The 11,978-nt window shown below is 37.3% G+C and overlaps 1 protein-coding gene across 1 annotated transcript; it reads left to right on the top strand.

Moving 5' to 3' along the window:
* On the top strand, positions 1–11,978 carry GLOD5 (glyoxalase domain containing 5). Its single transcript, XM_077145982.1, is given in 4 exon segments — positions 1–6; positions 73–211; positions 9,971–10,125; positions 11,637–11,978. Coding segments are annotated over 4 exon segments (426 nt in total). The 3' UTR covers positions 11,763–11,978.

Below are 11,978 nucleotides of genomic sequence, written 5' to 3'. Positions count from 1 at the left end.
ATGGAGGTGAGGAGAAGGAAACACAGGAGTGACGAATGGCAATGTGGTCTTATCAGATTTCTTTTCTTTTAGTCATGGAGGGACAGCAGTCAGACTCTTCCCCCACGTCTTGTCTGTAGACTTGACAACATCATGACGACAGTAAAGAGCATTAAGGATACCATCGTGTTTTACTCCAAGATCCTGGGCATGGAGGTCAAGACCTTCAAGATAATCTCTTCCCCCAATGCCAATTCAATTATAACACTGCAAAAAAAAAAAAAAAACACCCACATAACTGCAAACACAAAAACACAGAAAAACAGATAGAAAAGGAAAAAGGACAGCTTGCCCTAATCAAGATGTTAGAGTGAGGCATGCCAGGGCTCCAACAGCCCACAGAAGCTTTGAACAACCAGCAAAAACCGACAGATACATCTTTCTCAGGGCTCCAGAAAATAGTGAAAGGACTGTAGTAACAGGGTGAGCTCTGAATCAAGAAGAAGACTTCTTAAAAACAGAAAGATCCTGAGGAAGAAGAGAATGTCAGAGAGATTGGAAGCATGAGGACTCTACCTGCCACTGCTGCCTTGAAGATGGAGGGAGATGTGGAAAGCGTGAGAAAGAAATTAAATTTGCCAACATCCTGAATGACTTTAGAAGTGGCCTCTCCCTAGAACCTTGAGAAAATAATGCAGCCCTTTGGACAACCATGACTTCTGCCTGCTAAGACGCTGAACAGGGGACCCAACTTCTGACCCATAGAAACTACGAGGTAATAAATGGGTGTTGTTTAAGGCCATTATGTTTGTGGAAACTTGCTATGCGGGAAAAGAAAACTAATACAAGCTACTTGGAGTTGAAAAAAAGAGTGGGAGGATCAGGGATTCCTGACTCTGGTGGCCATAGGAGGTAGGTAAGCAGGTAAGTGGGCCGGGTCATGCTGCCTCTGGTCCCACGGCCTTACCTCTTTTCCCCACTCCCTTTCCACCCCAAGCCCACCAGGCCGCAGTAGCAAATATGGGAGGAGTTCGGTCATAAGGCTCAGAAGCCCTACTAAGCAGACGCTGTGAAGGCACGTGTAGGTTCTCAAATAAAGGCATTCTGATGTGCGTCTGTGTATTAAAGTAATATATGATTTAGTTACTGGGCGCTTCAAGACAATAGAGATATATATTAGTAATAGACTTACCAGTATTTCCAGTACCTAGCATGATGTTTTGACCCAGAGATTTGGGGTCTATAGAACAGATCAAGCTCAAGAGGTTAAAAAGACTGAGAAAATCCAGTCAACTAATGCGTCTGGATAGCTAAGGAATCCCACAGTGTTGCCGTGGCAACCGACTGAATAGTTTGAAATGAAAGCTGTCCTGTTCCTAGGAAGTAAATAAATATGTTTTGAATTTGAGGAAGTGTTGGAGCGGAAAATACTTTATGTAACTAAGTGGGCTATTCAAAAGCTGAACAATCTTTTTTTGTACCTTGTTTTTCAATGTTTACTTTAGAGACCTACGAATGTAAGTGCTTTCAGTTTTTGGAAAAGAAATGCATTGAACAAGAAATGCATCTATCTTGGAAACTTTTTATAGATTATTTGATGTTAGGCAAAATATATAATTATTTCTTAGGCAGATATGTATCAGCTATTTGAAAAAGAAGCCAATCTTCCTTCGATTTAGTTCATCTGTCTTTAAAAGAAAATTAAATGTAGCCATTTTATTGGATCAGTAATTCTTTTGAAGCATAAAAATTTGTGCTGTTGATGACGAGTAAACATATAATATGGTAATTGAAATTAAATACACATAGTAGTACACCTACTTCAGTATAGTAGTGTAATCTCACTTACATCTAAAGGTAATTATGAATAACAAGTATTCCTTTACCTTACACTTTACAAATTTAAGCTTTATTTTTTAATGTAAAGGATTTGTAGTATCCTTAGCTTACTGACCTATTACTTATTTGAATCCAGCTTTCAGTGATCAAAAATAACTGCAATTACTTTGAATGTATGAATGGAATGATGGTCACTAATGAGAAAACAACTGTGTTACAGAAATATTTAGTACATGTATCCTATCTATAATTTACTAAGGATTATTTGAACTATTAAATCTTTGCATACATCTGTGACAACCCTGCCCATTTTCTATTTAATTATCCAAGGTATTAAGTATGACTGTTGTGTTTTACATTAAACTAGAAATATGATATTAATTGATGTTTATTTTGTATTTGTAACCTGAGTTTTACCATGTAAATGTAATTTTCACATGTTGATTCCTCAAGAGTAAAACAAAGGCATTATACATTAAAACATTTTTTGTTAGAAATTTGTCATGTTGAGCAACATTTTAGCATGGAAAGTTCCATTGGCTGTTATGAATTTTGGAATGTTTCAAAGAGCTCAGCAAATAAAACATTACATGAATATTGAAAAAAAAAAAAAGGTGGTAGGATCTTGTGCCATCTCTCCGACCTCACCAGCTTGGAGTTGAATGGACCTTCATTTCCAGTGCAGGTTCCTAATCTTTGTACACATACTGGGAGATGTATATCTGGCCTTGTCTGTTGGTGGTAGCCTGAGGGACTTGCCATCCCAGAATTTACTCTGTGTTTGGAAGGAAGCTGTAAGTGCTCTCTTACAGAATGCTGTGGAAAAGCTCTCAAGTGGCTGCCTGGGTCAAGGGATTTGCTGACTGTAGGACAAAGAGTGGAGTGCCCAGAGCCATGAGGGAACTATTCTGTAAGAAAGAGAAGACATCCAAAACTGCGTAAAGGGGGGAATTCCTAGGGTCACATGCTCATGCCCAAAACAAGATGTATGTGCAGAAAGGATCAGGGAGGTGCCTGTGCTTTGGCCTTGAGCTATTCTCTAAACTCATTTGTATGGCTAAATCCTGAAGAAGAGCACTTGCACATGTCAATTTCCAAAGTCTTGGGAAGGTGCTTTGCTTTTTTTTCCTTCTTTTTTTTATTTTTGTTAGCTCCTGGCATTTAAGGAAAACCCAGTCATACCACTAGCTGGATACAAACTTAAGGAGCAGTTGCTGCAGAGTCTAAATTTCAATGATAACATATTAAAATATTAAAATGCCCAGGTTTGAACAAAAGGTTATGAAACATACAAAGAAACAATAAGTGATGGCCCTAGCAAAGGAGAGTATTAAAGTATTAGAAACCGTCAATGAAGAGAACCAGATTTGGGACATACCAGAAAAAGACTTTTTTTAAAATGGCCCTAAATATGCTCAAAAAGCTAAAGGAAAACATAGACAAAGAACTTAAGGAAATCAAATCAGGAATATGACAGATGAACACAAAATGTCAATTTAGAGATGGAAATTATAAAAAGGAACCAAACAGAGTTAAAGACCACAGTAACAGCAGATTGTAGCTAGTAAGAGAAAAAAATCAGTGTACTTAAAGATAAGATAATTGAAATCACCCAGTCTAAGAAGAAAGAAGAAAGCGTGAAGAAAATTGAACAGAGCCTGGGAATCTGTGGTATACCATGAAGTGAACCAACATATGCATTGTGGAATTCCCAGAAGGAGAAGTAAGAGAGAGAGAGAGGGGTAGAGACAATATTCAAGGAAATAATGGCTGAAAACTTCCTAAATTTAAGAAAAGACCTGAATATACACATCCAAGATGTTCAATGAACTCCAAAAAGAATAAACCGAAATAGACCCATGCTGAGCCATATTATAATCAGATTGACAAATGGCAATAATAAAGAGAGAATTCTGAAAGCTGCAAGAGAGAAGCAACATATCACATACAAAGGAGTCTTGATAAGAATAAGTGCTGATTTCTCATTAGAAGCCATCGAGGTAAGATGACATATGCAACATGCTGAAAGCAAAACATTGCCACCCAAGAATTCTATATCTGGCAAAACTGTCTTTCAAAACCGAGGGAAAGATTAAGACATTCCCAGATAAACAAACCCTGAGGGCCTTCATCACCACTAGACCAACTCTACAAGAGATGCTAAAGAATATTCTCAGGTTGAAAGGAAAGAACAACAGACAATAGATCAAAGCTGCATGAAGAAATAAAGAATTCCACTGCAGTTAACAGGTAACTATAAATGCCAGTGCTATTGTATTTTTGATTTGTAACTCCACTTTTTACTTCCTACAGGATCTAAAAGGCAAATGCATAAAATGTAATTATGAATTAGTAGTTTTGAACCCATAATGTATAAACATGTAATTTGTGCCAAGAACTACATAAAGGTGGGGGGATTAGGGGTAGGAACATAGTTTGTGTATACTATTGAAGTTAAGTTGGTATCAAGGCAAGTGATATTGTTATAGATTTAGGATGTTGTCATGGTCAGGTTCATGTGTCAACTTGGCCAGGTGGTGGTACCTCTTTGTCTAGCTGGGCAAGTGCTGGCCTGTCTGTTGCTATGAGGACATTTCATAGAATTAAATCATGATTATGTTAGCTGCATCCACAGCTGGTTCCATTTGTAATCAGCCAAAGGGGAGTGTCTTCTGCAATGAGTATTCCTTAATCTGATCACTGGAGGCCTTTTAAGGAGGATTCAGAAGAGACAGGTTCTCTTTCTGCTTCAGCCAGTGAACCTCTCCGGTGGAGTTCATGCAGACCCTCCATCAGAGTTCTTGGCTTCACAGCCTGCCCTAAGGATTTTGGACTCTACGTTCCCACAGATATGTGAGACACTTTTACAAATTTTATATTTATGAATATTTCCTGTTGATTCTGTTTCTCTAGAGAACCCTAACTAATACAGATGTCAAATTTAAGTCCCATGGTAACTACAAAGAAAATATCAGAGAATATGCAAGTTCATAGAGACAGAAATTAGAGTACAGATCGCCAGGGGTAGGGAGCAATAGGAATGGGGAATTAATGCACAATGGGTGTAGGTTTCCTGTTTGGGGAGATGGTAAAGTTTTAGTAATGGATGGTGGTGAGGGTACACCAATATTGTGAATGTGATTAATCCCATTGAATGATGTGCTTTGGGGTGGTAGAGAAGGGAAAGTTTAGGTTATAGATATATGCTCCCACAATAAAAAAAAAAGAAAGAGCAACTAAAGAGACAATGACAGGGTGGGCCACAGAGGCTCAGCAGGCAGAGTTCTCACCTGCCATGCCGGAGACCCAGGTTAGATTCCCAGTGCCTGCCCATGCAAAAAAAACAAGAAAACAAAAAAACAAGAGACAATGACAATTAAATGGATCTAGCAAGGGAGTAGAAAATGTTCAAAAGGACATTATCAGGACATATGAAAAATTAGAATTCAGACTCAGCTTTATATCAACATTAATTTGCTTGAACTTGATAACTGCGCTTAAGGCGGTTACATAAATGAATATCCTTGTTCTTAGGAAATGTATATGGCAGTAGTACTAAATGTCCAAGAAGCATGCTGTAGATAACCTACACTGAAGTATTCAGAAAAATGGGATTGATAAATAGAGAGAATGATACAGAAAATGTGGCAAAAAGTTAAAATTGGTGGCTCTGGATCTATGTATCAGGAAGGAGGTTGTAGGGGTATGTTGAAGTTCTCTGTATGGGGTTTGTATTATTTTTGTAACTGTCCTGTTTATTTGAACATATCTCAAAATACAAAGTTTTTTATTTTTATGAAAAAAAAGGTAAAAGGATCGGTGGAGAAGATTTCAAACTTCAAATAATGGGACTTCCAAAGAGAAAATAAAAGAAAAGGAGGGGAGGAAATTATCGTAGAAATAATGCAAGATAACTTTCCAGTCTTTATAGGGGAAGGGTTAACCGAATATCTGCACATTGACATTAGATACATCCCTTATGAAATTATAGCCCATGATAGGGAAATAGAAGATCTTAGAGCTTTCAGAGAGATTTGGAAGAAAAGTAGCCCAAATACAAAGGAAATAGAAACATACCATGGTCACATTTTCCTAGAATTACACTAGAGACTAGAAGACAATAGAATAACACATTCAAGATTCTTTGGGGAAAAAATGTCAACCTAGAATTCCACACCCAACCGAGGGTGAGCTTTATGAATAAAGTATTATTAGATAAAAAAAAGACTCAGAAATTTTGGCCACTTGCTTGAAAGTTACTTGAGGTTATGCTACATCAAAAATGAGTGATTAAGTCAGGAATAAGAGAGATACAAAATTTGGAGTGCTGTGGATCCCAAGAAGATCACAGAAAGATAGCTAGAAAATTATCAATCCAGTTTGGAACAAGGAGAAAAAGTTTCCCAGGATAGAGAGATCCAAGAAAAAAAAGGAAGATTTTAGATTTAAAACTACTCTTGAGAATTCAGAATAATTTCAAAAAAGGTAAACGCAGAGAAAGTAAGAAAAAAGAAGCTGACATTTAAATAAAGCTGTACCAAAATGAAATGTAATCACAGAATATACTTTCTGTGCAATATGCGATATTTTCACAGTAATAATTATGTAAATAATATTTCCTTATTTTTTTCAACTTTAAAACTCAACCTATAGGCAAAGTAGGGAAAACTTAATTATGGTTACAGAACAGCATGACTTCTGGTTTCAAGGCTTTGGGGCTGAGCACATGCTGAGGTCTTCCTCTCCTGCACCGAAATAATGATAACTGGATAGAAAGAAATCATAAATCCACACATTAGCAGCAAAAAGGGGAACTCCTAGCAGACCAGAAACTGAGGAATCAGGTGAATGAATCAAAGAGAAGCCATAGATGCAGAGGGAGATACAGCCACAGAGGGGAGTTATAGCCCAGGGTATGCAAAGAAAAATTCTATTTCAGATGGTGGTGTCATTAGCTAGGGCAAGAACATTCCAGGTAGGTAGTGACCTGTTGGAGAAACAGGTTGCATAGCTAGAAGACCAGCCCACAGTGTGCTCTGCTTGATGAGCTAATCCAGCCTTGAACTCTCTGTAACTCCCTACTATCTTAAGTCTAACAGGAAATCTCAAAAACAAAGATAATATCATATTCCAGAATCACTAAGCATCTAGGAAAACCAACATTATGAAACACAGGAAAAATTCAACAGACAAACTGACACCTGAATACAGTTAATAAAACAGCTATAATAGGACTTTATCCTGACCCTTGAGGAAAAAAGAATTAACAGAATAACCATAATTGGATTTTTTTGAGAGAATATAGGGAGTGTAATAACTGTCTATTTCGTGAGTATTAAACTCTCAACAGGATTTCTTTTTTCCTTTTTTTTTTTTAATTTCCAAGTACATTTTTACAAGTAGTTATACAGCAGATTTTAAAGTTTGGTATGGGCTACAGTTCCACGATTTTATGTTTTTTCTTCTAGCTGCTCCAAGACACTGGAGACCAAAAGAAATATCAATATATTGATTCAGCAGTCATATTCATTTGTTAAATCCTATCTTCTCTACTATACTCTTCCTTCTCTCTCTTTTTTTCTTTTTTGTGAAAAATAACATATGTACAAAAAAAAAACCCAATAAATTTCAAACTACATTGCAATAATTAGTTATGGAATAGATTTCTGAGTTTGGTATGGGCTACAATTCCACAATTTTAGGCTTTTATTTCTAGCTGCTCTAAGGTATTGGGGACCGTGTTAGTTAGATTCAGTTGTCAACTTGGCCAGGTGAGCATACCTAATCTTGTTGCTATGGACATAAGCCAACGGTACATGAACCTCATCTGTTGCCAATTACATCTGCAGTCGGCTAGGAGGCGTGTCTGCTGCAATGAAGGTATTGGGGACTAAAAGAAATATCAATACAATGATCCAGCAATCATACTCATTTGTTAAACCCAACCTTCTCTGTATAATGCCACCATCACCTTTGCTCTTTCTATCTCACTCTTTGGGGTATTTGGGCTATGCTCATTCCAACTTTTTCATGTTGGAAGAGTCTGTTCGTAATATGGGACAGGGGGATGGAACTAGTTGATGTTCTGGAGAGGCTGATCCCTCTGCATTTCAGGACTTATCTGGTCCAGCATCCTTGGACTTCATTTAAAGTTTATTTATTGGTATTATTTTATAATTGAGAATTAATTATGATTATAGTTAAGTTATATACTCAATTTCCTTGGAGAGCTAAACTGTTTCATGCTCCAGAACACAAGAACAGACGGTTCAGAAAAAGGACCAATTAATGATCTCAGAAATGAAAACTATGTGTTAGTTTTTTAAACAACTGTGAAAGTGAGTTAATTAAGGGTAATATTAGGTCAAAGAGCTCTATCAGAATAGTACAAAGAATGAAGATTTGGAAAATGTAAAGGAAAACTTAAGAAGCGTGAAGCATAGGTGCAGAAGTTCCAATACCTACTAAAGTAGAGCTCCAGATAAAGACAATAAACAGAATGAAGAGAAGCTGATGCTTGAACAAACAATAGCTGAGAATTGTTCAGAACTAAAAAAGAAAAAATGTATGTCTTAGATTAAAAGGGCCTATGGAATGGCAAGTGGTAAAATTTCTAAAACTAACATGGAACACTTTGCAAAAACATAGTATTATGCAGTATCAGACTGGATGAATACACAGCAACATGGAGAGATCTTAAAAACATCATGTTAAGTGAAAAATCAGAAACAGAATCAGGTCTACAGTGCAGGACCAATTATGAAACACATGCATAAAAAGCAATACTACACATTTTACAATAACCTATGAAAGCAAAAGGATGCTCATCGAATACGTTATAATGCTTGCCTAAGGTGGGACATATGTGGAGAATGGAGATAAAAAGTATAAATGCACAAATAAAACAAGAGAGGAGACTTGCATGGTTCAATGATGATTATGAAGCACATGATGCCTCAGCTCTCTGTATTTAGATGCATTGAAGTGAAATTTCAGAAGAACTGGGATCAAGAAAAATCCTAAGTGATACAGGAGTCGAGGTTGGATATATCACCTACAAAAGAATGAAAAGCAGATTAACATAAGACTTCTTAACAGTAACACCAGCTTCAAGAAGACAATGAAGCAACATATTGAAAGGGTCATGGGAAAATAACCTGCAACCTAGAATACTATATCCAGCCAAACTATTATTGAACTGTAAAAGTGGCATAAAGTCATTTTCAGATAGAATGAATGTGGTATCAATTATGGTGATAGAAAAGAAGGGAATATGCAAATTATAAAAGAAATAATAGTAGTTGAGAGGTGCAGGAGAGGGAGGAGACATGAAGAGAAGGATAGTAGGGCTGATGAGATACTTCCTATAGTTGATCTATTTAAAAATAAAGATGCAAGTAGGTTATTTAAAAATTATGAAGGAACCACAAGAGGAACTAAAAATGATGATAATATTCTATTGGGTGGGGTAGTAGTGTGGATGATATAAATTCTCATTAATCATGTAACGGAGATGACAGAAAATGTCTAAATTTGCTAAATCAAGAAGTAGTTGTATATCAGTTAGGGATTGAGTAGGAGAAAACTACACTAACAGTGGGTTAAGTAAGATGGGTTTTCTTTTTCTCTCATTTAACGACCAATCCAGAGGCTTGGGCAGTGGCTGGGAAGAAGGAAGTGAGTAGACAAAAAGTGGCAGCTCAATGGGGCAAGGACGTTCCCGGAAGCCCTACCCACGACCTCTGCTAACATCTCATTGTCCAGTCTACCTTTGCGACCTCCCTTCTCTACAAGGTATGCTGGGAAATGCAGGTTTTTTTTAAAGCTGGGCACACAATTGACTCCACTGAAATGTGGATTGTGTTTATAAGAAAAAGGAGGAAATGTATATTGGGTAGGCAAATTGGCATGGACACTATAAACATATCATTCAGAGATGTGGAAATAATGTCCAGGAGAAATAAAAACAAATGTATATTTGAGGTAGAAACAGTTGCCTGGAGGGAATGAAACTTGGGTGGATAAGGCAATGCTGTTTTTCATTAAAAGCCCTGTTCTACTTTTTATTATTTTACAACTTATTGGGGGAGGTAGGTGGGGGCTTGCTTTAGTCCACACTCATCTTGGGGGTTGATTTCTCTCCTCAAACAGGGAGTCCGGAAAGCACCGTGTTTTGGAGACCAGAAATTTAACCTTCATGAGATGGGAAAAGAATTTCAGCCCAAAGCTGCACACCCAGTTCCTGGCTCCCTGGACATATGTCTGATCACAGAGATGCCTTAGGACAAAATGATCTAACACCTCAAGGTGAGTTGGACTTCCATTCTTTTTGAGAAAACTGCTGCATCTATAGTGAAGAAGGAAGCATGAGCCAGGGACATCTTCCTCAAACTTCAGATATGGTGGGTTTCATCACATCCAGATAATGCCTGTATACAATTATTTACTCATTAGTTTTATTAACATTGCTTTTCATGTAAACAAATGTATTTAAAAAGAAACTTTACATCACCCCTGTAAAAATTATGCCTACATTCTTTTTACATATATAAGTTTATGTAAAAAGAAAAGAGCAACTAAAGAGGTGATGACAATTAAATTCAGTACATGATACTGGACTAGATCTAATAACAGAAGAGGAAAGGCCCAAAAGGATGTTATTGGGACATAGAAAAAATAGGAATATAGTTGGTAAGCTTTACGCCAAAATTTCTTGAATTTCATAACTACACTTAAGGTGGTTAAATAAGTGAATATCCTTGTTCTTAGGAAATATACATGGAAGTATTATGTGTTCAAGGAGTATGATTTATGCAACCTACTCTCAAATGTTTAGAAAATAGATAGATCGATAGATAGATAGATAGATAGATATGGACAGATGGATGTATAGATAGAATGATATAGGAAGTGTGGCAAAATATTAAAATTGGTTGATCTGAGTATTGGGGATGAGTGGGCAGAGTATGTTGGAATTATTTGTATAAGGTTTATATTACCTTTGCAGGTGTCCTGTAAGTTTGAAATTATTTCAAAATGAACATTTTAAGAAAGAAAACAAGAAAATGTTGTTCAAGCAAGTAAATGAAAAACACTATACCTTTTCATAAGGGGAAGGACTGCAAAAACAAACAGCTATAAAAGTATAGCAATGTCATTAGATTCTAGCTATTTCAGTCCCTAAACACTCTGGGCCTAACAATAAAAAGGGAGATTTAGCAAGTTTTAAGGAGATGCTAAAGATGGTTAGTATCCACCTGAGATTTTCTTCTTGGAGTAATCAGAAGGATTGAAAGAGGAATGAAGAGGGAATAATTTCTGATTCACTGTTATTTAATTTGGTGTCCCTGTAACGTTTGAATTGAGTTCATGTAAAGGAGGTATTGGTAATTGTTTTGGGAAACACAGGTGGAGGTGTTGAATGTATTTTGTGCAAGTAACTTGGATTCCTTCTTTGGAAAGTATCAGCAAAAAAGACTGGTTTGGAAACAAAATGGATAAAGGGCAGGAGTTAAGAGCATGGACTTTGGGCCAGACTCCCTGGATTTGAATTCTGGCTCTGCCACTTACCAAATAAGGCCATGTACTGTCATCATTCCCATTTTTACAGATTTGGAAACCAAGGTATGGAGCAGTTAAATACTCTACACAACATAATTCAGCTAAGTGGTTGGAGCAGAATGAGGGGGGGAAATGGTAGGAGAGGAGATCAGAAAGATACAGGGGTCTTATAAGGTCTTCTAGTCCACCATAAGAAATTAAATTTTGATTTCACACAGACTGTGATGGATGACTTTTGTCTTCTCCTCCCTCTTCAGGCTTGTGATGTCCCAATTGAGGAGGGGCCAGTCCCCAGAACGGGGGCAAAAGGGCGCATTATGTCCATCTACTTTCAAGACCCTGACAGAAACCTCATTGAGGTATCCAACTATATCTCCTTGTGATTGAGACTAGCCCTCCTCCATTCTGTTCCCCATCATGCCACGCTCACCTTTTCTTCCTACAAACCCTCACCTACTACCCCCACCCCCCACCCCAGAGACCTCAGAGGACTGAGGATGTTGGCACTCCATGCATCCTGCTGAGGATACCTGAGATGGGTTTGGGAACAAATCTACGTCTCAACATCTACCATCCAACTTCCTCAATAAATTATTTCT

This window comes from Tamandua tetradactyla, chromosome X, assembly GCF_023851605.1.
Source record: "Tamandua tetradactyla isolate mTamTet1 chromosome X, mTamTet1.pri, whole genome shotgun sequence".
Classification (NCBI taxonomy): domain Eukaryota; kingdom Metazoa; phylum Chordata; class Mammalia; order Pilosa; family Myrmecophagidae; genus Tamandua; species Tamandua tetradactyla.
Note: the sequence above shows the minus strand (reverse complement) of the source record. Positions and strands in the feature narration are given on the sequence as shown.